Here is a 26,987-nt window from a genome sequence, read left to right as displayed (position 1 = left end):
AGCAAAACCTAACCTTTGGCTTATGTTTAAACAATGACTCATCAATTGCACAGTACAGCCTGGCCCTCCTAGGATAGTTGGATCTCTTAACAACTTCCAGGAACAGCTAGATATCTCTCAGAAAACTGCAGCAATCAATGATGGTTTTCTGACTGATTCCAGTAGTTTCAATTATCTGCTTTTGTGAAGCATCTGCTGACCACAAAAAAATGATGTGGAGCCACTTCTGAAGATCCAAATTAGATTTCTCAAAGAAAGAACCATGTCGGAGGGTCAACCAGGTGCGACAGCTACTATTAGTGCATCTCCAGCTAAACTGATCCTTTACACTTGGCCGTTTCTTCAGATCCATAGTAGTTCCACAGAGCCTACAGTGCGCCTGACTTGCAAGAAGCCGCTGACGTGCATAATACATCAGACATTCTTCGTAGCTTCCAAATATTAATGGCCCGAGCTCATCCATAGTTGTTGCAAGGAAGCAATAGTTGTGTAGCTGACAATTAAGCTTTAAATTTATACAGTGCCATTTCGGATGATATAGTACACATTTCGGATGATGTAGGACACAAGGATCAATGCAAGTCTGGGGCATTCGTACAAAATTTGGTGGAGCTATCGAAAATAATGAATTAAAATTACGCGCAAAAGCGCGCGGAACGCATGCCTATGTCAGGATCGTATTCTTCAGGAATCTCTTGGGATCGTATTCTTCAGTAAAAAGTTATGGGATCACATTCTACAGGAGTCCGGAAATCAATCCTGAATTATACGATCCCGGGATCGTATTCTTCAGCAAACCCTCCACGATCCCGGGATCGTATTCTTCAGCAAACCCAGGGAGGCAATAGTTTTCTACCGTTGTTTGGCTGACCATCTATCTCGCCACGGCTCTACTAGTTACAGTCAGACACTGGCTTTTATCCGATGCACATTGTCTTTTTCTCTACTTCGGTCAGCTACAATGTGCATACATGGAAGTAGGTCCATCTCGCAACGCTCCTCTGATGCCTCTCCTGAGATGGGCCGCATTGATGAGCACAGGGACTTTTAAACTTTCAGAAATCTGGTCCTTTTTATTCAGTTGTCCAGCACGTGCTTTCTTTGTGCTGGGGGTGGTAGGCAAGGGCAGTCCATCCAGCCCGGGGGAAAAAAAATTATAAGCGCCTCTAACAATAATTATCGTGTTGCTGTTTTAAAAGACATTCAGAGCCTTTAAACAGTTTTTAAGACTTCACAGCCATCTTAAAAGACCAAAAGTGGCAAAAACAACAGTGGGACACTACTAAGAGGTGATCATTTGCTGCTTCAAAAATGCAGCACTGAACTCAGTAGAGAATCTGGCTCTCCCCAACCACTGGCCTGTTTGTGCCCCTCCCCTTACCAGCTCCTGGATCCGCCCCTGATATACCCAAGACATACGATAGTGTGTCGTGCGGCCCAAGAAGCCGGCGCGCCACACCGTGGGTATATTGACAGGAAGAAAGAAAACGTTATTTTCACACCTTTGTATCTCGGTGATCCCTAATCCGATCGTAACCAAATTTGCTGCAAAGTTTCCCGCCAACTAGAGGAGTCCAAATTACAAATTTGAAGGAATTTGCTCAAGCTATTTCCGAGATACAAGCAGCCAAAGTTTCGGTCTTTTTCTTGGTTTTTTTCTTCTTATTCTTCGTCTTATCGCACACTGGTGCAAAAATTGCTATAAAACGCAAGCACATACTCCGATTGCCTTGAAATTTGGCACACAGAAAGGGAGTCCAAAGGCGAATCCTCAGGGAATCCTATATTATCAAATTTGGTGCAAATCCAATGAACGGTTCAGGATTTATGACCAATTATTTGCGTAAAACAAGATTGATTTGTTGACACGACTACAGGGTAAACCGCTTCATGGAATGAGCTGAAAATCGGTTTGTGGATAGATCAACTATTGTAGGAGTGCCTTTTGGTGGTTTTAAAGCAATCAAAATAAAGATCATGGAGATATGACACGAAACCGAAGGTGTGTAATAATTGCGCGATCGAGATTCGTGAGTAAAAATACCAAAAATTTGCACATCTACCAGGCAAACCGCTTAGGGCAGTAAGCTGAAAACCGGTATATAGATGGAATACTCATCCTAGAAAGTCCTTGCAGTAGCACAGAAGAATCGGATTACAAACCACTTCGAAAGCCAACTCCGTGTAGAAAATGCGAGATCGAGATACTTTAATAGAACAGTCACCCTAATAGAGCATTCAGCTTACTCTATTGTAGAGTTCTATTACACTGCAAGTTATTCTGTAGGGAGTTCAGCTGCAAACAGTTACTCTTATAGACAGTTCAACTGGAAGCAAGTCACCCTGTGGAGAGAGATCAATTACACACAAATCAACCTGTAGAGAGATAAGCTAGAAACAAATCACCCTGTAGAGAGTTCAGCTACAAACAAGTCACCCTGTAGAAAGATGAGCTAGAAGAAGTTACCTTGTAGAGAGTTCAGTTACCAAGAAACCATTCTGTAAAGAGCTCAGCTGCAAACAAATCACCTGTACAAAATTCAGCTGCAAACAAATCATCCTGTAGAGAGATCAGCTAGAAGAAAAGTTACCTTGTAGATAGTTCAGCTACAAACAATTCACCCTGTAGAGAGATCCAGGGTCGCCCAGAGAAATTAAGGGGCCCAAGGCAAAGAGTTAAAGTGGAGCCCCAGAGGCAAGGAGGTTTCCATTCTGAATCACAACTTCGCCCAAGCTGTAAGTTGAAGACCAAAAAAAAAAGAAAAGAGTCATGACCTGCTGACAATAACAATAGCTACCCCTATCTCCTTATCTATAAGCTTGCTACACTGCTCCTCTGAAGAATACTGTGACTGCTCTATTAGAGTATATCGATCTTTTAAACAGGTATTCAAGGGGCCCTTCGTGGGGCCTCCTGGGGCCCCTTTCAGGCTGGGGCCCGGGGAAAAATGCCCCAGTCCCCCCCCCCCCCCCTGTGGGTGGCCCTGGAGAGATCAGCTAGAAGAAGTCACCTTGTAGAGTGTTAAGTTAAAAAAAACCACCATGCAGAGAGTTCTGTAATAAATACATGTATTATATATATATAATTTGTAAATATTTAGAGTATTTAACATCTGCTTCATATTTTCTTCTTCCTGTTGTAAAGAAAAAAAGATAGGTTAAAATAGCCCCAAAAGGGGTATACAAATACAAAAGGAAGTGAAATCTAATCCAAAACAGCTAAGCTGTAAGAAGAGTGTGGCCCTCAAAAAAGTTAAGGTGAAAAAAGATGTGAAATCCAAGGTGGCGGCCAAGAAATGGCTGTGATGGTATGTTAATGGTAAAAATTTTAATAATTCAGGTGAATTTTGGTACTAAGACCAAGCGGCACCAAAATTCACCTGAATTGTCATTAAATTTTTTACCATTAACCTACCATCACAGCCATTTCTTGGCCGCCACCTTGCTTTTTTCACCATAGCCTTTTTGAGGGCCGCACTTTTTTTTACAGCTTGGCTGTTTTGGATTAGATTATATCTATGGTGGGAACTAGGATGTGACATTTCGACTCTGAGAGAGCTACCCTGGCTATCCCAGAGGAGGTTGGTCACGCGTCATCATTCATCTCGTGATCTCAAAGGAAGGTTGAACTAATTCAACCTTCACACCTCTTAATATTCTAAAGGACGGATTGTATATCCGTACCAGAGCGTCCCGGTGATGTTACAAGCCTTCTCAGTACAATGCGCTGCTTTCCTAGCTTCTAAACAAACCTTAACACATAGAACATGTTGCTGTCAGACCTTCAGTGCTGGTCAAAAAAAAATAAAAGAACAATGCTTGGTTGCATAATTACCTCCTCTGCTGCAGCTGCTGGCTATCAATATGTACAGTAAAACGCCAGACCTCCATTCTTACCGATGAAATTAATTTTTAACAAAAAATGAAATTAATAGAATACAATTTGTTCTATAATCACGTGTTCAACGGAAGATCAACCACGTGGAGACTGTAGCGCGAAAACTGGAACAACAGGCCTGATTATGGAGGGAAAGAAAAGCGAGACAGCTTCTTGTGGCAGAGATTTGAACTATGTAGCAAACATCGAGTCGTCTTTGCAGTCCATAAGCCAGCAAGGGTTAGTTAAATGCTTACGTTGGTCTCTTACGTTAGTCTCTTACGTTAGTCTCTTACCCAGACCCATTTTATTTGACCCCCACCCAAATTCAAAAGGGAATAAAGCGGTCTGGTTACGAGAATATGTTTATTTAGGGTACAACTGTAGCTAAAAAAAACGTGTGCTGCTCGGCGTGTGCATTGTGTATTTGTCGTGTGAGTAGCCACAACTAGTATAACTGGTATAGAGTAGTGGTGGTAGTTATGAGAGACTTAACTTCAAAGCATTGCTATCGCCTAAAACTGTAACCCTGGTGGTGACACACAGCCACTTACTGTAGGTAGATCTCCGACCATGGTCTAAGTCAAAGGTCAAGGCCACCAAATTCATGCCAAGTCAACGGTCAAGGGTAAAAATTTCCAATCCACAATCAAAAAGTACTGAAGTATCACTAAGTCACAGGTCAAAGATTGCAAAAGGCTCTTGGTCGCAGGTCAAAGTGTAATCCTGGTCAAGACTTTGACCGCGGTCGCAGATCTACCTACAGTGCGTGCCTACGTGACACCCCCTTGTGGTATTTCACACTAATAGGGAAAGGTGTACCCATAAACTACATCCTAAAATTTCAAAAAGTTTCCTGTGGTGTGTATGATCCTTTTTCTGGAACACTGTAGGCATCATTTTTTCTGGAACACTGTAGGCATGCTAGGGTATTGTGAGATGCTGTGCTTGAAAGTTGACTATTTCACGTTCAATTATTTACTGCATAGTGAGTGGTATATACATTATAGTATTCCAATATTATATAGCAATTTTAAGGAGCTGCATTATCCCCTAATTAGATTTGTGGTCAACTTATAATCACTACCTATGATGAACTAAATGTAGGTATAATCCCTTTATTTCTAAATCTATAAGATTTATCCCACTTAACTTGTTTTAAGCTACTATATGTGACCCATGTTACTCCTTGTCCTGTAATACCAGGCTCTACTCTAATTGCTGTTTGTTTTTTGATTAAATTTCCTTTGTTATTTTCTAATCATGTAATTGTAAACTATGTGCTAATCATGTAATTGTAAACTACATACCTTGTAAACTAATCTTTATCATCCTTCATGGGGGGCTTGTGATATGACATACAGGTGGTGCTCTTCATGTACCCAGGCAGCTTTTTTACTTTGCATGGAGGTAGGGGAGAAGCTGCCTGGTTCCAGACAGAAAGAAGCAGCAATGTGATCAAAGTATCTTTTTCTGCAGTGCAGTATTGTACAGCAGGTTTTTTTATGGGGTACATGTCCAGAATTAGCATCGTTATGTGGTCTTTGATCACTTGCACAGAGGCGAAGCTGTTCTTGGCTGTGTAGCAATCATTTTTGTACGCAGATAGCTAATTTGTGACGTTTTGTAGAAAAAGCTGAGATTCTACACAGGTAAGGCCATGCATGGCTTGGTTAGAATCAGGGAAGTTATTGATTGATTGATTTGTTACAGGGAAAGACAGCTCACGCTGATATTATCCCAGGGAGCTGTGAAACATTACAACTCCAGAGCATACGTACAATTTGCAATTTATATACATATACATACACCAGTCTTTATCATCCATCACATAATTATGATGCAGGATGTCTAGTTGTGTGTCGAGCTGCTACTTGCAGTGATCACTTCAGTGAAGCTATTTGGAATATTTGTTTGCATGAAGTTTCTAAACTTTAGTAGCTAATAGACTAGTGTGCTCATTATGCAACATGAATGGCCTAATACCATCAGCTGTAGGCCCTTTTTGCAGGGCTTATAATTTCTAATTTATGATCATGAACACTATGCAAGTAGATATGGGTCCAAGTACAGTACATGTAAAGTGCTTAAGTAAAACTTTTGAGTTATCCGTATACAAATATTGTAGTTGAAATCAAGGGAATACTTAAGTAAAGTACAGTTTGACAGTGCTTAAGATGCATACATATTAAAAACTTTTAAAAACTTTTAAAAACTTTTAAAATTAATCCATGTCTTCATCTTGTGGGGGTTTCTAGTACATATATAAACATTGTGAGTAATAAAGTTACAAGCAGCATCCATAGATTGATATGAGAAGTGCTAACCATATGTTTCCACCTAGCCAGACATTTTATAAAGATGTCTGGTGTAGCTGTGTGTTCAATTATCTCTACAAATTTTATAGATTTGATTTTCTCTGTGTTCCAATTGTACATCCAAGATTTGAGCGAGAATTTGTTCTCACTTTGCCACCAAGACCTGGTCCATTAACAAGATCTGATATGTGTCTTAGTAGCAGTGGTAAGTAGTACCTACATTTGTACTGTACTTCATTTAATGAAACCCATGTAATTTTCCCTAGTAGTTGCATGATACGTGATGTATGTACCTGTAGCATCCATGTTGCATGTGATTGGTGTACCTGTACAACATGTTGGATACCCCCACATAGCTAGCCACTAGAGTTTCAAATATTGCTCTTGGTGAAAGTTGCTTTTCCACACTCTGTCCCCAGCTTTACATTTTGGGAGTAATACTGTTTTGTTTTTGATAAATCAATTTGTTGTGCACTGTAACAGTTCATATATGTGCATATGGTATGCTGAATTGTAACTCAGTATGGTGTCCAAAGCAGAGGGTACAGTTTGTGTATGTATATGGTACATACTGGCATATTTTAGTTTATATGTGTGTATGTGTACGAATTTGTTTGTTGTATAGATTGGACTGTGTTTGTCGTTGGAAAATTGTCTCCATGGATCAACTTGGACAGTGATGTACCTGGTGTTAGGACTAATTCAGAAAAGGTTTCTTATTACTTACAGAGTTTTAGTACACTAATAAATTTGGGCTTTTCTGCCGAAAAACTGCTTTCGCTTTCCTTCACACCAACTTGAAAGTATTGGTTTAGGATAGTCATGCCTGAACATTTCTTAACCCTTAACCTGCAGAGAACTTGTCGGAAATGCGTGTTTACACAATATGGGCACGCATAGTGACACTAGGAAGGGTAACTTAATTCTTACAGCATACAAATACACATAGATTAAAAGTGTGTTTACATGCCTGCTTGGAGAAGGTTAAATGAACACTGTAACTACAGTGGCTTACTTGTTATGAAGCAATGAACAACGATGAGTTGCATCTCCGTGTTTCAAAATTCTTGCCACATGGATAATTTCGTTTGTGGGTTTACTCACTGTGAGTCATATATAGCATGATAGAAAATTTCATGATAAATCAAATGGAAGTTGTTTCAAGGTGATAGGAGCAACTACCATCGAGTCATCAACCATTTTGTAAAGGGTTTGCGTGTTTCCTTGCTGAAAAGTTATTTTCACAGCTAGTTTTGGCCTCACCATTCTAGATATCATTTTAATCCTTGTTACATCACAAGTAGAATGACGTAAACTGCATAGCCATAGGATGGACACTTCGAAAGTTACAGCACTTTGTGCAAGGCATGCATATTTATTAAGTTTAAATCTGTTTTCTGGATTATGTGGGTTTAAGGGTTAAGAGCAATCCCAAACAATATTCTGTATTACTTTTTTTGTTCAACGATTAACAAACTACCATATACCTGGAAATTGTGAGAGACTAATAGTGTGTGAGGGACTGGTTATCCCTGTTCCCATTCACTTAAGGGTACAGAATAAATGTAGGAGATACTAAAACGCTGGACTGAAGTTACAGAGTGCTTAGAATGTGATGCTATGGGAGTTTATTTATTGAAACCGCTATGTGGTGGTGAGAGGGTTAAACGAAAACAGCCAAGCTGTAAAAGTTGCCCCCCAGGAATTGTTGAACAAGACAAAGCCAGTGTGTTTGTGTCTGATTAAATATTTGCATCAACAAAATGATATCACATAGGTAATAAGGTAACTTATTACATAGTTGAATTGTAGCTGAACTATCTTGGTTTATAGTTAAACTATCTACAGGGTGATTGAAGTTTTTATTGTAGCTGAACTTTCTACAGGGAGACTTTTTTGTAGACTTGTTTCTAGCTGATCTCTTTGCAGGGTGACTTGGTTTCTAGCTGTACTCTCTACAGGGTGATTTAATTGTTTGTAACTGAACTCCCTAAAAGGTGACTTTTAAAGATACACAGAGTGATGTGTGACATAACCGAACTCTACACTCTACGAGGTGAATAATATCAATTTTTGCAGTTGAATTCTCTACAGGGTGTAGCTGAACTCTATACAGGGTGACTTAATTGTTTCTAGCTAGACTCTCTACAGCGTGACTTGTTTGTAGCAGAATTCTTTATGGGAAGATTGTTTGTAGCCGAACTCTCTACATTGTCACTTGATTATCTACAGGATGACTTGAATGTTCTAAAGGGTGACTGTACTATTAGAGTATCTCGATTGAACGTTTGTTACATGTAGTTGGTTTCCACAGTATTTTTTTATTGTGAATTCTTGTAAACTACTGAAAGGTTATTCTACAATGATTAATCCACCTATGCATCAATTTTCAGCTCATCCATATATGCTGTTTGCCTAGTAAGCATGGCAACTAAATGTTTTTATTAGCAGAATTTAATCGTGTGATTGTTACACACTGTTGGTTTTTGTGTTGTATCTTAGTAGTCTTAATCTTGATTTCTTCCAAGCCACCAAAAGGCACTCCTACATGCTCACTCTATCTACAGACTAACTTTCAGCTTATTTCTCGAGGTGGTTTACTCTGTAGGCGTGACAGAAGTTTGGTGTAAAATAATTGATTATATAACTGTAAATATTCTCACCAAAATTAGTACTGAGATTTGCTTTAATAATCCCTTTAAGTGTACCAAATTTCAGCTTGATTGGAATATGCGTCTGTGTTTTATGGGGCATTTTGCAAAGTGTGCAGAAAAATAGAAGAAAAAGCCCCAGTTGCTTGTATCTCTGGAGCGATATGGTATGTGGACTTCCCTACCTGGTGGTAAACTGTAAAATTGATTCCAAACCAAAATAGTTACTGTCTTGCATTGTTGTTCACAGGAATAGTTGCCAAGAAGAGAAACATGCCTGCATGTTTCTTCCAAATGTTTATCAATTTTATGTTTACAAAAAGAGGTAACATCTTGTGCTGGCATATACCAAATGTCTTTTAAACTTCAACCCATGTACTGTAGTCCTATCTTTTGCGGCAATGATTTTCTACCATGGGCTCTGTAACAAGAAATACTTCATATGTCATTTTGTTTTTAAAATGTGTGTATTAATAAACTATCGGCAGAGTTTGGGTCGTTACACTAAAAATGTAACTAGTTACATATTACTCGTTACTTTAGCATCCTACAGTTACATATTACTTACTGAAAAAAGTGACAAGTTACATATTACTCACTAATCTGAGGGCTGTAACTAGTAATATTACATATTACATTTGTTCGTTACAAACTATAAAGTAAGTCCAACCTTCTACACGAGCGAGACACGTGTTTCTCTGGTGCAGTTCAGCCACAAATACATACTTTGTTGTATCTTAGCCTCAAGGGCACTCCCCATACACTATCATTTTTGTCCATGCCTATAACACTACCTCCAGTCTTATCTGGGCCCAAAATGCAATCAATCACGTGCCTGGATACAATGCACCTTAAAAAAAAGTAACGCGTTACATTCGTTACAATTTCCAAATGTAATGTCTGTGACATATTACTTGCTACTTTGTCATGTAACACGTTACATTACTTGTTACTGTAAAAGTAATATTATTGCGTAACGCATTACCCTCAACTCTGAATGTCAGTGTTTTTTTTGGCTCACCTAGCCTAATATGGCTGCTTACTATGAGCACTAGTATTTTTTTAAAGTATTAATTTAAAAATGAAGTAGGGATCTATGCAACAAAAAGTGGCGAAACAAGATATGAATGACGGTATTACAGCATAGCTTGGTGGGAAGTCCCTACTTCGGTACATTACTTTGGTGTTGAACAAAATTGGTTTAGTTTTTGTTGTAGCACAGCTAGCTTCAGTGTAACTTGTGACTGTTTTGTTATAATACCACACACGACTGTTGTATTAAAGTGACTGTTGTATTAGAGTATCTCAAGTCAGCCAAGGGGTGTGCAGCTACCAATAAGGAGTGAGGTCATCTTGTTTACTGTTAATTAAGTAAATACTGTAGCTAGATTGTTAAGAGGCGTGGTCTCTGTACTCTATTGCTATTAGTCTACCTAGATCTTTATTTGATGGGTGTGGTCATAAACGGGGTCCCAATCACGAAGTTGCAGATATCTACTAGTTAGTATACCGTATGTTATAGTTATATCCCGGTACGAGGGTGATTTTGTTATTACACGAGTCCGAGGCGGAGCCGAGGACGAGTGTAATAACAATGATATCATCCGAGTGTACAGGATATAACTGTTTTATATCCCAGTGCGCGGGAGTGCGCAGAAGTTTACGGATAGTAAATTAAGTTCCGGTTTGAGTTCCTGTCACTGTGCTCAAGATTTCATCCGAATTGTGTGGAGATTCTACTTCGTAGCCACAAGAGAGACCTTACATACTGCCTACAAAACTGTAGCGAAGGGCGGTGTTATGAAGCAGCGGTTCCAGGTACGATTTACCTTCGTCAGAAATTGGTATAGTGGTGTTGCGTGGTGTGCAAGAGAAAAATAAAGACCAACAAGTGGCTACCATAGTCCAAGATAGAACGATGAAGCTAGAGGAAGTTAGTTCTTCACCATAGTGACCGTTGCGAGTGATTGCTGGAGCGAAAATCGTCACGTACTATTCTTGACATTTGTTAAACTATCGTATTGGTAACTTGTAGTGTTATTGTGTAAAGGATTAACAGTTTTCTTGTAAGATTTAGGTAGTTTTAAGTGCTGTGTTGGTGTGTTTTGTATCAATATTTCCTTATTTGGCTCTTTTTTCCATCGGTAAACAATGCCATTCGCAGTTATTATGATGTCACGAAAGAGACTGAGTGGCTCCGCAACAGGGTGATAAGTTAGTTATCACTGGGTGATAACTAATATATCGTACAGTAGCAGCGCCGCTCTGTCTAGCTGTATGGTAGTTATAACCCAGCGCGGCGCTTTGATACTCCCACGCACTGGGGTTTAAATGACCGTATTAAAGCCGGGCTCAAATACACGCAGGGGCTCAAATATACGCCGGGTACAGCTAGGGGACTGTCATAATAAATGCCTGGGCTCATGTAAACGCCGGGGTGCTAACGATATGCACTGAAAGGGGTTCTAAACTTGTGTCAGCTGCTAACTATACAGTGATGTCTCGTCACCAGTCTTATGATGTCTTGTCTTGTTCGACTATGCCTTCTCTTCTGGTGATGGCCATAGCGTATTTATCGTGGTCATTGTCATCTTTCCACCCGACTTCCAATGTTTCACCCAGCAGAGGAGTCCAGATGGGTTTATGTAGGTGATGGGCTATGGATTTCGTATTTTGTAGGTACTTGTACTGGCACCTGTCATTCTCAACGAGTGGCTAGTAAGAAATAAATGCCCAGGTCCAAATTAACGCCGGTCTCATTTAAACGCCGGGTCAAAAATGATTTATAGGAAATAAACACCCGGACTTCTATACAGTCATATACGGTACCTCTTGTAGTAGTGCTGGGACTGAAGCACTTCTGAAATCCAGCTCTGAAATAATTCTGTGGTGTCTAAATATTCTGCTGAAAGAAAGTGTTGATATGGAAAATTAAAATTAACGCCTCAATGTGGTGTCATTAGATGAAGAAGACAAGCATCCTGATTGAAGATAAGAAAAAGGACAAGACACAGAGGGCCTACACTCATCGGAACCCCTAAAGGTAGATCCCACTGGTGAGTTTGTTATTGTGGCGTAAAATGGTGGCCATGCACTGCTTTGTTTGGCCTCTAGCCTTGCAACTGTGGCCATTCAGTGAGGCAGTGGGACTAAAATTTGGGTTTTGGTGATTTTTTAAAATCAAACAGTACTGTAGTACTTTTTAAGTAGGGATCCCCCAAAAATGACTTGCTCCGCCTAAATTGCTGCCTTCAAAAATCATACTAGAGACATCTTACTCCACGAAAATTACCTTTAAGGAATAATATTTGTCCATCTAACATGGAATAAAAGCAAAAAAACACTTACTGTACCAGTGACCAGATGTAGAATTTTTGAAAATCGTCAATTTAACTTGAAATTTGATCTGACACACTCACTCACTCACTCACTCACTCACTCACTCACTCACTCACTCACTCACTCACTCACTCACTCACTCACTACAGTTGCAAGCCTAGAGGCCAAATGAAGCAGTGCATGGTCACCATTTTATGCCACAATAATAAGCTCACCAGTGGGATGTGCCTTTTGGAATCCGATGAGTGTAGGCCCTCTGCGCCTTGTTGTTTCTTCAGTCAGGCTGCTTGTCTTCTTCATCCAACGAAACCATATCTCCCAGTACTACTACAAGAGGTATACTTGCTAGATATCTGCAACTTCATCATTAGGATCCCAATGGTGATAGGTTCGTGACCACACCCATCAAATAAAGATCTAGGTGGACTAATAGCAATAGAGTGCGGAGACCACACCTCTTAACAGTCTAGCTCAGTGAACAAGATGACCTCGCTCCTTACTGGTCTAGCTAGCTGCATGCACACCTGTTTGTTGGCTTGAGATGCTCTAAAAGAACAGTCACTCTAATACAACAGTCACTCTAATACAACAGTCATGTATGATATTCTAATAGAAGGTCACAAGTTACATTGTAACTAGCTGTGCTGCAACAAAAAACTGCCAACTCAATGCCAAAGTAGGGACTTTTCCAACGAGCTATGCTGGAATACCATCATTCATCTCTTTTGTTTCACTATTTATTGCATAGATCCCTTCTTCATTTTTAAATTAACAATTTTTAAAATACTATTCTACATGTATATTGGGCCACCTATAAGTGTTTTGTTATATTTAATTTATATATGTGACCGAATTTGACAAAATCAGGCTTCCACACACATCCAATTCTTTGACTTTGACCTACTGTAACATGAAGGTCCAGCATGCTATTGATCTAAACTTTTCACACAATGTTTCATTAACAGTACTAAAGTAAAGGTTGAAAGATGGCATAGTCCTACACTGAGTTATCATCTCTCAAAGTTGTAAAACTGGATGTGTGTGGAAGCCTGGTTTTGTCAAATTCGGTCACATATTTTATGGACTAGTACTATTCTGTAAAAGTGATTTTTACCTCATGTAACATGTCTCTAGGATGATTTCCAAAGGTGGAATTTAGGTGGCGCGCAAAATTTTTGGGGTGATCCCCACTAAATGGTACTACCGTATCATTTGATTAGTAAAGAAGCCTATATTGTACATCAAGTAGTGTGTGACTGTGTGTCATGCAGCCGCGTGGGCAGGAAGAAAGGAAACATGATTTTCACACATTTAGCTCCGTGATCCCTTAAGCAATTAACAAAATCAAAAATTCTAACTTGCATGCCTTGGCAGAAGATGCAATACCGAGAGGCTAACAAACCTGTCATTTGTCTCTTCACCCTGACAAAAGTGGAAAAGTTTCTTGCAAATAATGCTTTTGTTCCCATGTGGGCAGGGAGGGGGATTGACTTGAGCCTATTTCCTCTACTCTGGGGAAAAAGTGTACATGCCCATTAGATTAGCCTGGTCCTTTGTTACAAGCATTGCCTAAACCGATCCTGAGACCTAAATTTTTGTCTAATCCCCCCTTCAGGTGGGAGTATTGCAATGATAATAATTAATGACTGTACAGTAGGAAACTTTGACACATCAGAAAATGATGAGTGACACATTTGTGCGATAAGTTTGCCAGTTATTAGTGATTCTTGTAGAGACAGTGTGTCTTGAGGAGGTCGTTCAGTGAAAATGTTTAGTACAACTAAAATTATTGATTATCTCAAAAAACATCCGAATGAGTACAGCCATTATGTGGAGAAAAAGATTCGAGATTTGAAGGAACTAGAGAAGCAAAAAGAGCAAACTGCATTCAAGCAGCTAACAATGGTTGAGACTCACGCAAAAGTGAAAATCTGGGATATAAACGACCACTGCGCAGTTCGTATCCTTAGATTAGTAGGTGAAATGATTGCGACGGAGAACCACCATTTTCATTAGTTCATAACACTGGTTTTAACTGCCTTTTCAAAACTTTTGAACCCAGGTATAGCGTCCCAAGTAGGAAATATTTCTCAGAGAATATTATACCATTATCAAGCAAAGATTGATTTGAAATTTGCTGAAATGTTGGTACCATCTAAATCTTACCATGGACATTTGGAGCTGTACTTCAGCACAGCAATCACTTATAAGTTAACAGTTTACTGGGTCACAAAAGATTTTAAAAGAATTTCACCAGTCCTTCATGTACACAAGTGTGAAGGATAAGGACAAATTTTTGCTACACTGGATACAAAAGAATTAGCTAAATGATGCATTGTTGATATGTGTAATGAAATAAGTGAAGCTACTGTACTAGACCTCCAAGTAAAAGGCAGCATATTGATGACGGTAGTATTGGCTTTGCTAGTGCTAATACCGGTAAATGTGGGAGAGCATGGCTGAAATTTTAGAAGATTAGCAATGATGTAGGGGGAAACAGTTACTTCAGAGAACCATTGATAGGCTTTCAAAGTGGGAAATCCCTATGTATGGTGAAAAAGGTCACAGATACCCAGTTTTGGCTTAAAAAGCTAGATGTTACTTAAGTTCACCTTCCACCAGAGAGACTCTTTTCTGGTGCTGGCAACATCTATGATGATCACAGGTCACATCTCACAGCTGACAAAATTGAAATGTTACTGGCAATTAAAAAAGACAGGTTACAAGTATTAGGAACTTAGGTTTTACTACTGCATTTCAGTATTGTTAGTACTTTTATCTTTTATTACTTACTTTACTTATATAGTTTTTTACTAAACTTTACATTAAAGTCAAGCAACATTAAATATTGGTCATAGTATTGAGTATCAGTATCATACAGAAAATATCTATTGGAATATTGGTAAATAGGGAAATTGTCATATCGATACACTCCTAAGTATATTACACATTGGTTGCTATTTACAGACTACAAAGAGCGTTATATAAGTTATAACACACTGACTGCAGTGCTGGCTGCAAATTTGAACTGCGTAGCTGGAGATACTATGCCTGGTAGATAGTTCCAAATAGCTACTTGATCACTGCTAGTGCCAGGTCCTTACTAGTACCTGCCATTATATTAGAAATGTCGACAAGTTGAGATGCTGATGTACACTCATACTGCCTTAATGACTCCAACCAGTTCTTTGTTGAATTGGTTTTTTGGGAACTTTTGCCTGAAAGAGTACAGTACGTACGTAGTTCCATACATGTGAGACTATGATTAGTAAACCCATTGGAAATTCGGCACATATTTTTCCTCATGTTACCCACATGTTTCTTCCAACTATGCAGAAGGACTTTCAAGAGTACCACTGAGTGGTTGAAGATAAAAATGTCATTATCATGTGCACCTGGAGGTAACAACATCAAATGCCTGTCTAAAAGCAGAGTCAGTAGCATACTGTCTTAACAGTCTTGTTTTTCTGATTCAAGCTTGTAAAGTTCTTAGATACAAACTCGTTACACACATAACAAGCAACTGCTTTACCTTTTACCATTGCCATTTCCCTTTCACTTGAATCAGCTGTAAGCTTCGATGTTCAATTGCATCACATTGATAAGTTTTATCCATTGTTCAAGAACAGCATTAAACAAGTTTGCAGGTTTATGAAAACCTATTATATATCTTCTTCATTCGGAGTAATAACTGGTGTTGCTTTAGTTCGGCATATACCTTTACTATGAAGATTGCAGATTGCATCACACACATTTTAAAGTTCTGGAGCTGACATCTTGTAAAAGGTGAATTTTTCTTAAACCAGTGTGGAGCATACTTAGTGCCATCTGCTTTGTTTGTTTCACTAACAAAGTTACAAAGCCAGTTGCAAATTCAAGTGCCAGCTGTAAACAGATCTGAAGCACACATCTTCAGGATGTTTTCTTCCCAGGTTTCAAAATTCCATAGTGCTTAATCAGTGTTCTTTGCTTTATTCTCTGAGAAAATAATCCCTTCTTTAAACATATCAAGTTATTCTAATGTAACATCAAATGAAAACCTTTCTGCATTGCCTCCTTCATTGACATCTCCCTTTTTTACATCATCAACCTTTACTTTCTTTTCAGTGAGATCACCTCCTTTTTGCCAAGTGACTTTTGATTTTGCTGTTTTGGTCCTTACATGTGTTTTCTTGTTTTTAATGCTGTATTTGATGTTAAATGGACTAATATTATTCCGTAATGGTGATTTTCATCACGTAAGATGTTTCTAGGATGATTTTTTAATGCGGCATTTTAGGTGGTGTGTGTCACTTTTGGAGAGATCCCTACTTGAATAGTACTACCTACTGTTTGATATAAAATTTCATTTTGACCAATTTTTTTTTCCATTGTGGGATTCTACAATGTAATGTGGGCAACATGCATGTTGCTGGAACATGTGGTGCTACATACATGTACCCCTTACTACAACACATGCATGTTGCCTGATACATGCACTTAACACTCATGCACATGTAACATGCATGTTTCACTTAAGTGTGCATGGAACATTTTGAGCAGGAAATTAAACCATTAAACTTGCATAACCAAAATTCTGTGATTTGTCCGTTCATTGTAGCCAAATATATCCAGAACTAACCAGCTGCTGACCCATACCAGCTGCTGACCCATACCAGCTGCTGACCCATACCAGCTGCTGACCCATACTTGAATCTTTCAGTTGTGTACAGTATGATAGCACTGTTATTGTACTCTATATTAGGGATCAATCATGGAGTTTTGGGCTTTCTTACCCTTCAAAATCACCTCATATCAGGCAAAGCCCTAGCTATTACATATGTAATAGTTATAACACAGGCATGAGGGTTTTGCTTGATATGTATGCCCTCTGCCCTCGGGCAGTCAGGCAAAGCCCGCATGCCCCATGTTACAGCTAATATGTAGCATTTATTAGGCTGATAGCCTGTACAGTGCAATCAATCACCCAAGCCGACACGAGTACAGCCACTGGATGTATTATATGTGCATACCTATTTTGGGTCAGCAGCTAGTACGTTCTGGTTACATTCGGTTATGATGAACGGACATATCCTAGGGATACAGTATAAGGAAGAATTTCAGTTACGCGAGTTTAATGTTTTAATCAGTGCTATTGAATTGTTTATGGAAAAAGTATGGACTTTACTAAAGGCCTAGATAGTAAGCTTGCTTGTAGAGTGGTTTCTGCGTGCAGAGTAGTAGCTTCATGATGGGGGCGTGTCCGCATTCGAAAACATGTGGAAAGGATTGGTGAATAAGCTATAGCACTAGTTCTCACCTTAGCCCAATGTTTTTCGATTTGTAGGCTGGCGAGGATATCAAAATGCTCTCTGTCTGAGTGATTTTCATGGCAAAGTCCAAGTCATCCATCCTAATCACACGAGTATTAATCGATCCCTACAATCGATTTTGGCCTGAACATCTATATATTCACTGCCCAGTTGTAGCTCAGTCTACTTTTCGTATGTAGCCCGGCTAGCTGAGCTACATACGAAATGTAGCCTGGGCGGCTCCTTTGATCTGAGGTGTGAAAATGTTACATGATGCGTATACATACTATACTTATACTATGGAACCAACCTTATAATAATAATGACCATTTAGTAAGCAGAATTACTGGATAGCCGCATAGATTGATCACACTTAGAAAACAGATGCCTTACTCACATTTCCATACAGTAAGTGTATAACATGTATGTTGTTTGCTGTATTGTGGTTACTGCTATATCCATCCTACTATGTAGACACAGCAACTCTGAATTACAAAACCATATCTCACTATTATATAAACTAGATGAATAAAAAAATTGAAAATTTCAAATGGAGAATAGGGATCGCTGAAAAAAAGCCACTAAACAAGAAGGGATCGTTGGGGTAGTAATGTAAACCACAAATCCCTATTTTGACTCTGTCACAGCAATATTTTGCTACATTAGTTAACTCAAAATAGGGATTTGTGGTTTACATTACCACCCCAGACATCCCTTCTTGTTTTGTGGCTTTTTTCAGCGATCCCTATTCCCCATTTGAAATTTTTATTCATCTAGTTAATGTACTTTTTCTAAATCCAGTATGGATTAACTTGTTAGACATCTAGGTATAGCCAATAGAGATTTATCAGAGCAAAAGATTAACCATGCAGAGTGACATATTTTATCATTCTTGTAATTTGTGTCACTACATAGACCTACATAGCTAAGGACGGCACCCTGACTTGTAAAAAGCACTAAGGCAGATACCACACATGAATACCTAGCTATGTATACATGATACATGCATGCATGTGACATTATAGTCTTAATTGGCACTCTCAGTTGTCATTGTTACACTGGCATCCTTAATACTAATAGCAAGAGTAAATAATGGAAGAGAGAGTATCCAACTGCCATATACTGCATCAAAAATGAGCATGTCAAGTAGAGAAGCCATCCTGTAGTGCTGTCAAAGTAAGTGTTGAATGAAGTAATAAACACCTTCTAGCTCAGACTGTTTGACTTCAAATCATGCCTGGACACTTCAAACAGTCTGAGCTAGCAAGTGTTTATTATATAGTTATACAACCACCACGAGTGCTCTGCCTGATAGCACTGATATAAACCCACGAGCCTGAGGGCCGTTAGGCCCGAAGGCAAGTGCGTTTATACAGGCAGAGCACGAGTGCACGTTGTATAACTGTTATGTACCACTCACCTAATAGGTGGGGAGAGTCTCACAAGACAGCTGTAACACTTATAAAGGCCAGGTTTCTAACATCGATTGTGGGTAACCAAGCCGGACGTTGCAATGACGTTCCCCCTGCAGTACTGCAGCCACCTGAGATATTGAAAGCTAGTACGCTATGGGTTATATCACTAACCTGCATTCGCTGTTCGACTCTCATTATGTAGTGCTCAACATGCCAGCGTGATCACTCAATCGCCATATAGACTAAGCGCCAGACTAATCGCCATAGTGATTCCCTCGAGCGAAAAAAAGTAGCTAAATAGACGTTTTAAGTAAACAAAACCCAACTACTAAACGATACTAGTCTAATTCTTACTATTCACACTGGATAAACTCGAATCTGGTGGCATGACAAAACTGGTTACCACAATCGAACGTAAAGGTTAGTATTATTTAGAATATATTTGTTTTATTGAGTCATTGTCGAAGTGGACTACAGTTTAATCTGGGCTAAGATGGCACCAGACTAGTAAGGTGTATAAGTACGTTTATATATATGTAGACTAGAGTTGTGGCCACCCGTGTTGGCTTTTTCGATCGCCATTGGCTGCTTGTAAACATTATGCGTATTGGTGACATTATGGCCCACAATCGACCTTTACATGTCAGGCTATAAAAGAATTCGAGTGATCTGTGAAGTGTTCTTCCACCTATTAGGTGAGGTGTCGTAGTGGTCTTCGCCACTGGCACTTGTGCTATGCTGCATAAAACCGCAGCCAGTGCAATATCTGTATATTGCACTGCGGTCGGTGCATTATAACTTATAATGCACTCGTTGTGGTCTAAAAAACCGCAACCAGTGCGTTATAAGTTATAATGCACTCGCTGCGGTCTGCAGCAGTGCAATATACAAATTATGGCACTGGCGGTGCCTTTGAACTGCTCACGCAGAGTGGTACATTACTTCATTCAACACTTTTATACAAATTATGGCACTGGCGGTGCCTTTGAACTGCCCACGCAGAGTGGTACATTACTTCATTCAACACTTTCTTTGAAAGCACTACAGGATGGCTTCTCTACTTGACGTGCTCATTTTTGATGCAGTATATGGCAGTTGGATACTCTCTCTTCCATTATTTACTCTTGCTAATGGTATAAGGGCCAAATTAACCAAGTTGTTTCCTAGATTCCCATTTCAAGCATTTCCTAAACTGATGTGTCATTATTCATTTTTTAATATGGCTAAACCTTGAAGAAAGCACCACTAACACAGTAATAAAATTTTAAATTCATGTTCAAGATGGCAATAGCAGTGGAAATTTTGTGGTTCTACAGGAAATGGGAATCCAGGAATAACAGCTAATGAAGACACACCAAGATGTTATGTATACTGAGCTAAGTAGCTAACTGTCAAGTGACATGGAATGCAAGCAGTGGTCTGTCATGCCACAAACGGTCCCCCCATAATCGTTCCCCCTGGACCATCTATGGCGCTTTAGTTGGTCCGGCCGGACCATCCACGGCACCATAGTTGGTCCCCCCTTGCCACAGTTGGTCCCCCATGCTAGCCGGACCATTTGCAGCAACTATTTGGTCCGACCTATGGCCCAAGCTATGGCCAACATTCTTGCCACGACTGCCCCGTCGAATGCATCTTTTCTCAGCATTCCCAGCTAGCTAACTTTTTGTAGAGAACAGCATCATCCATGAGTCGCCATTCTTGGCTTATTTCAAGGGGAGACCAACTATGGCGCCATGGATGGTCCAGGGGGACCACCTATGGCAGCTATAACAGGTCCGGGGGGACCGATTATAGGAGTCTGGTTGTGGCATGACACTTCTCTCCCTCCCGCCCATCCCCCATCTCAGTCACTCAGTGGCATAGCGACTCCCTCTTCTCTTGCCACAACTAGCTATGCCCTTCGTGTTGCTAGTATATATAGTAATAGCCAGATCATCGAAGGTGCCATTGTTGTCCCAGCCTTTGTCACAACTATGCCCTTCATTAGTGGTAATGGCAGGTCTATACAGAGTTGGTCCCCGTTGCCACAATAGCAAACAACCTCTGATTAGTTTATCTAAGGATGCATGTATTCTCCTGGTATCTGCCGGCAACTTGTTACTGTATTCCCAGGTTAATTTATGAAAGAACATAATTGGCTACATTAAAACTTTTGAGTTTCCTAATAGCTAACTACTGAAATGTAATTATTACAAATATACAGTATACTATTCTCCTTAATGTTTGTTTGAGTTATTGCAGAATATCTAGCTACAATGCCATCATACAGAACAAAGATTATAAAAATTCATAAGTACATTGTTTAATGCAACACGCCCCACAAAACTTTTTACATGCTGCTTCTTCAATAGTGTATGACTTCCTTCCTTTACGACTCTTATTAATGCAAGTCAGGTGAAACCACCAATCACAGTAGTCACATCTTATCTATAAATCCGCAATCAGTGATCAGTTACGTATAAGAAAACTATAGCTATCTTACCCAATTGTTTCCTTCATCTTCAGTTGAATCACACATTCCGCAAGCCCGACAATAATTTAGTAGTGGTTCTACGAAAGATGCTCATACTATACAAGTAAATAAGCAAAACAATGCATATACCTGAAGCATCTAGCAATGTAATAGCCATACTCTTTCTTGTTACTTATTGTGTTGGGAAGGGGATTCTGTGATATGATGCATTCTGTGAACTTCATAAGAGTACCTATATAATAAACTTAATGTACTTGAAGATTTGTTACCTTCATGACATACACTCCACATGAAACAGTGTCTTTCTGCACACAGTGGGGCTTTGTGATTACTCTCCATTTTCCATCTGCTTTTCTCCACTTACCCTCCATGTATTGCATATTGCCAAAATTCCTTTAGAGCATTGCATTTAATAAACTTTCCAAGTAATAGGATGGTATATTCACACAATACCTACCTACAATGTTTCTCCAGCTGGTACATCATCACATTTTTTCCCCCTTCGGATCAACATAAGTAATGCTGAACCTCTTTACATCAATACACTGTTGGCAGACAAAGCAAGAGAAATGCTACAGTTTAATTGCACATGCAAGTTGGTATATAACATACCAGTAGTACCCAATGATTTCCTCCTTGGAGGAATACACCAATTCCGTAGTCATAACATTGGATGTTCAGCTTTAAAACACATAAAATGCTATAGAATGGCAAAAATGTACTTGCTTACCTTGATCGGTTTCTTGTCATCATTAAAAAAACTTTCCTCTGCATATCTTATTCATTACAGAGTTGTCTATAACCATGACTTTTCCTTTCTGTATACAAGGACATTAATTTTATTCTTCTTCTGTAATCTGTTTTTCAACTTACCATACCATTAACATTCACCAATAAGTGGAGGTACGCAGTGATAACCTATTTAGAAATATATAAAAACACAACACAGGTGAAAATAAACTGTATTTCAGTTCGTTACACTTACTTCATCTGAAACTCATTCATTTTTTCTTGCTACTGTTAAGAAAGATATATCATACAATTTGTATGCAGCAATCTTTGCTTCCAAAAGAAACTTATGCCTGCCTTGGCAGATTTTTGATAGATATTCTACAGAAAATTGTACAGTAACAGCAAGTGATGGTACAAGCCAATATGTCAAGTACTTACCACTGCTGGTCTTTTTTTCTGCTGTTGACTTTCATCTTGAAGTTCCGTTGCATTCTTTAAAGTATTATCACACAGTAACCTGACCTAAATTTACTCCATGTATATTATACATACCTTTTAATTTGCAGTAATATCTTCCCGTTCAGTAGGCATGGGCTTGGAGCTTTCATAATCAATTTCTTCACTTCTTTGTGTATTCTGTGTTTATGGTGGATGATTAAGAAATGTAAAGTATGGTGCATTGTGGATAGCATACCTTGTTGTCATGTTCAGTGCCATTTGCAATTTTTGATTACTTACAAAGATTTCCATTTAAATGCTAAAAAATATAGTATAGGAAACAAAGATATGTACCTGACAGGACCTTACTATTCGAATATCGAGTGATCAACTTGCGCTTCTTGCCCTTGGCATTTGTTTGTTGTTCATCTTTAAAGTCAAAACTCAACACTTTCTTGTGCTTGGAAATTCCTTGGGGTGAGGATAGTACTTCATCAATCAGGTTTTTCCCTGAGAGCATGAATTTAGGCCATGAAATTTATATTTTGTATGCATATACATATGTATGGATGTATGCATGTGTTGCTAAGTTAGTGCATGCATACACAGAACTCAAACCTCTATTAGCAGAAACTATCAGTGAAGCATGGGAGTTCTTTGCCTGTTGTGCTATTGGTGGTAGGATGCTGGTACAGCCTTTTGGAAAAAATTCAGCAAAATAACCACCAGCATGTTTTGGTGAGCTGTAAACAAAACCAGGACCATGCTTTGGCAAAAAAATGTCATTTCATTGCAGTATTGTAATGATGACTAACCTCCAATTCAATCACTAAAAAACTTAATGCACTTTCTTCCTCAACAACAGCATGATTGGTAACTTGCAATTGGTCACTAGTAACTGTACAAATGTAATATTGCTGTGATTAATGTATAGAGTAAATGTATAGAGTAAACATATAGGTTCACTGCAAAGCTACATGTATAGTGCATTCATATATGGCTTGTATATATATATATATATATGCATGAATTTTACCTTTTGTAGTATCAGTTGCCTGCTTATCTTCTGCAGTTGGTGAATCACTGCTATCATTCTTGGCTGTGAGATTTGGATAAAATTGTTCTTCTGTGTTAAGTGAACTGCACTCAGTCTTAGTAGAATCTGGACAATTTCCTGCAGTTTTTCCAATCTTGGGGTCCTCACTGGTATTCTGTGATGAATGCACTATTTCACTACATTGTGGTGGTTTCATATTCGGCATCTATAAAATGAAGCTTGTAGTCTTGTATGCACATCAATTTTTAGCTAAAGTATTTTACGTACCTTTGTAGAAGGAACATATGGCTTCAAATGCACACCAGGAATTTTCTCCACTTTTTCTGTACAATCAACATTCTGAATTTGATACAAACCTCTTCCCATAGAATTCATCACTTTAAAAGGTCCGAGCCATTTAAAATCCATTTTTCCACCTGCCTGCTTCTTTCGCTTCATATCCCTCTTCAAAACCAGAATACCACATGTAAACAAATCTGGATTGTGGTGTTTCCTGTCATAAGCTTTCTTTTGTCTTGCCTGGGCATCAATGATGTTTGCTTTCACTTTTTCCAACCTTTCACTGTGAAATAGGAAATGTCTATCAATTAGATGATCTGTGTTGTCATGGTCAGAAGTTAGGTTTTGTTCTAAATCTGCCTTTGTGGGGGAAGAAACTTCCACTGGAAGCACTGCTTGCCGTCCAAACATGACAGTAAACGGTGCATACTTAGATGATTCATGCTTGGATGTGTTGTAGGCATACACACACGTAAACAGGTAATCTTCCCATTTCTCCTTTTTCTCTTCAACAAATTTGACAATCATTGATTGCGAAGTCTAATTAAAACGTTCATCTAAGCCATTAGCATGAATATACGTAAAACGCAGTTAATGCATACAACCTATATACAGAGGCGGCGGAGACACCTATATTTTGGGGGGGGGCTGGGGGTCTAGCTTGATGATGCCATGGCCTAGTTGTAAATCAAAGACCAAAAAAAAAGGTCATTACCTGGTGGCTACCTGCTGGCGATAGTTGCCCTCTACCAACTAGACTATATCTCCTTATTTATAACTACATACGTAGCTTGCTACACTGCTCCTCAAAGAATACTGTGACTGCTCTATTAGAGTATCTCGAATAATGCTACTAAATAATTTTAGGGGGGCTAAGCCCCTCCATAATTTTTTTCACAGGGGCTGCAGCCCCCTTGCTCCCCCTTCTCCGCTGCCCCTGCCTATATACACTGTATATACTGTACTGCTTTACTTGTGGATGATAAGGACTTGTCAATCGATGATCAACATTTAGAAGTTTCATCAGCTCTTTGTCCAGGTTGTTGTTAAATTCGATGCCCTGGTCACTGGTAACTACTTTAGGAATTCCAAATTGCATAAATAGCTGCAATCAGATAAAATGCAAGCATATACATAGTCATGCATAATGGCTGAAACAATGCGGTATAACTATATGCATGCATCTACGGTTACCTTGAAAAGAGTATCACAAACAGTCACAGCTTCCTTATCTTTGTGAGCAAAAGCTTGTGTAAATTTACTGAAGTAATCAGATACGGTTAAGATATATCGATAGCCTTATCTTGATTTGTATTTCAGGGGACCAACAAAATCAATACCAATGTGATGCCAGGTGGAGACTACAGGCACAGGATGAAGCTCAGGTACACCAGTTTCCATCTTCTTTGTCATTCGTTGACATATATCGCATTCTTTCACCTGAAAATTAGATAAACACAAATTGAAATGTTGTACCTATGTAGCTATATTCTATATATACAGCAGAGTATAGAGATTATGAGCTGTTATCTGCTCTATACTTTCATGCAGTCTACAAAATTAGAAAAAGCAAAATTACTATGATTAAAATAAAATGAAAGAATTGGCTACAGATGCAGATGTCAAGTGAATGTACACAATATACAATCCAGCCTTTATTATGTACATATAATTTGGTATGTGCTGTTACTGGCATTTCATAGCTATCTGCAGTATCAATTAGTTACTTTATACAGAACTCATGCATTAAACTCACCAAACTGTAGACATCTTTGCTTATTCCTGGCCAAATAAATCGTTCAGTGATGCGTGCCAAGGTTTTCTTAGTCCCCATATGTCCTAAACTCGGGTGCTGGTGGCAACTTTTTAAGATTCGCTGCTTTTCCAAAGGATCAATAACATACCTCACCTAATAAATGCAAACACAAACAAAATAATTGTTGATGAACTATGCAGCTACGTATAGCTATAATATATGAAAGCTATAGCTTTAAGGACAAAAATGCTAAAACTAGTACAATTAGCTAAGGATAAATCAATAATATGCATGCAGTATTTCAGTGATGATCAGTACCTTTGTTTTATCTTTCTTTGTGTAAAGTAATTCACCGTCTTCAATAGAAAATCTCTGTGCTTTGCGTCGAATGCATCTTTTCTCATTCTTTGTGCAGCCTTCTCTACTTATTCTCCCGAATATAGAGAACAGCATCATCCAAGAGTCGCCATTCTTGACTTGATTCTTGGCTGCATTCGTTGTTATCGACACTATATCCCTGCATCCCGCAGTTATAAAGCTATATCTATAGCTTGACCAAGAAGCCGACTATATAGCTATCGGGCTGACGATGTGACACCGCTTCGATATACGTTTAAGCTTAGCCTTAGTAGCTACTAGGTAATTAACTAAGTGGCTAGCTCGGTACAACTTGACAGGAATGACCTCTCAAATCAGTCCTGTGTCCACGTTGGCTATAATATCTACGTAAACTGGGAGATTTTATCATGATCAAAGAAAATTGATTCTCTCTTTATGCATCCGTAGGTGAATAGCTGGCGTAGCTATTAGTGAGTGTGACAATACATGTTAAATATAATTCTGGTGGGGGGACCATTTGTGGCAGGGGGGACCATCTGTAGCAGCTTTATATGGTCCGGCCGGACCACTTGCGGCGGGGAACCACTTGCGGCATTACAGGTCACCAGCTGTAACTTACACAAACCACTGCAGACATGTGGCACCACATGTATATAAACCACATGTATATAAACCACATGTATATAAACCACATGTATATAAACCACAAGATTCTTTCGCGCAGAGGAAAGTGCTTGGCTCAGACCTGTAGTGGTAAGATCAAAGCTACGGTATGAGTGAACACTCTTATATCTTTGTAGCCAACTTCACGCAATGCATAAGATCTAGTGAAGTTTACTCAAGTAATGTCACACAGTGTCACAGTAGCGCGTCACAATGACCCACCCACGTATACAATCACGGTAGAAAAACTATCTATAAACAAACCTTTTTGCACAGGATAGGCTTCCTGAGTTGTATTAGGCTTTAATATAATGGATAACAAGCTGAATATGCAAGCAAATCCATCTTCAAGACAT

At 39.0% G+C, this 26,987-nt stretch overlaps 2 protein-coding genes across 5 annotated transcripts in view; one reads left to right on the top strand and one right to left on the bottom strand.

Moving 5' to 3' along the window:
• Nucleotides 1-3,961: 3,961 nt before the first annotated feature.
• Nucleotides 3,962-26,987, top strand: part of LOC136239608 (protein arginine N-methyltransferase 5-like) — a 69,548-nt gene continuing 46,522 nt past the window's right edge. For both annotated transcript variants that reach the window (XM_066030373.1, XM_066030372.1), the window contains exons 1-3: nt 3,962-4,117; nt 6,285-6,400; nt 6,821-6,906. In XM_066030373.1, coding sequence (XP_065886445.1) covers nt 4,023-4,117; nt 6,285-6,400; nt 6,821-6,906 — 297 coding nt within the window. In that variant the 5' untranslated portion in view covers nt 3,962-4,022. The remainder of the gene's footprint in view (nt 4,118-6,284; nt 6,401-6,820; nt 6,907-26,987) is intronic.
• On the bottom strand, nt 21,008-26,600 carry LOC136239610 (uncharacterized). 3 transcript variants are annotated; one of them, XM_066030374.1, is made up of 20 exons: nt 25,630-26,600; nt 25,068-25,313; nt 24,847-24,978; nt 23,862-24,413; nt 23,574-23,799; nt 23,353-23,435; nt 23,156-23,303; nt 22,907-23,047; nt 22,794-22,856; nt 22,652-22,735; nt 22,538-22,591; nt 22,353-22,477; nt 22,241-22,285; nt 22,098-22,185; nt 21,980-22,048; nt 21,825-21,912; nt 21,637-21,760; nt 21,497-21,585; nt 21,377-21,444; nt 21,008-21,321 (listed from the first exon to the last, which is right to left on the bottom strand). In XM_066030374.1, exons 3-9 carry the CDS (start codon nt 24,970-24,972, stop codon nt 22,834-22,836), a joined length of 1,299 nt encoding a protein of 432 aa, XP_065886446.1. In that variant the 5' UTR covers nt 24,973-24,978; nt 25,068-25,313; nt 25,630-26,600; the 3' UTR covers nt 21,008-21,321; nt 21,377-21,444; nt 21,497-21,585; nt 21,637-21,760; nt 21,825-21,912; nt 21,980-22,048; nt 22,098-22,185; nt 22,241-22,285; nt 22,353-22,477; nt 22,538-22,591; nt 22,652-22,735; nt 22,794-22,833. The 3 variants fall into 3 exon arrangements, with proteins under 3 accessions (XP_065886446.1, XP_065886447.1, XP_065886448.1); XM_066030375.1 differs by having other exon boundaries at nt 21,497-21,599; nt 21,650-21,760; XM_066030376.1 differs by lacking the exons at nt 25,068-25,313; nt 25,630-26,600 and having other exon boundaries at nt 23,862-24,430; nt 24,847-24,941.

The sequence above is a fragment of the Dysidea avara genome, chromosome 11 (assembly GCF_963678975.1).
Source record: "Dysidea avara chromosome 11, odDysAvar1.4, whole genome shotgun sequence".
In the NCBI taxonomy this organism is placed as follows: Eukaryota; Metazoa; Porifera; class Demospongiae; order Dictyoceratida; family Dysideidae; genus Dysidea; species Dysidea avara.
The sequence above is the reverse complement of the archived record's forward strand: the minus strand, read 5'-3'. Positions and strand labels throughout refer to the sequence as shown.

Coding starts and splice junctions, on each gene's coding strand:
- LOC136239610 (XM_066030374.1), bottom strand. CDS start 24,972: ATGCAATTTGGAATTCCTAAAGTAGTTACCAGTGACCAGGGCATCGAA. Junction 24,414..24,846: donor CAAGTCCTTATCATCCACAA/GTAAAGCAGTAC, acceptor CGTTTTAATTAG/ACTTCGCAATCAATGATTGT. Junction 23,800..23,861: donor CATATGTTCCTTCTACAAAG/GTACGTAAAATA, acceptor TTCATTTTATAG/ATGCCGAATATGAAACCACC.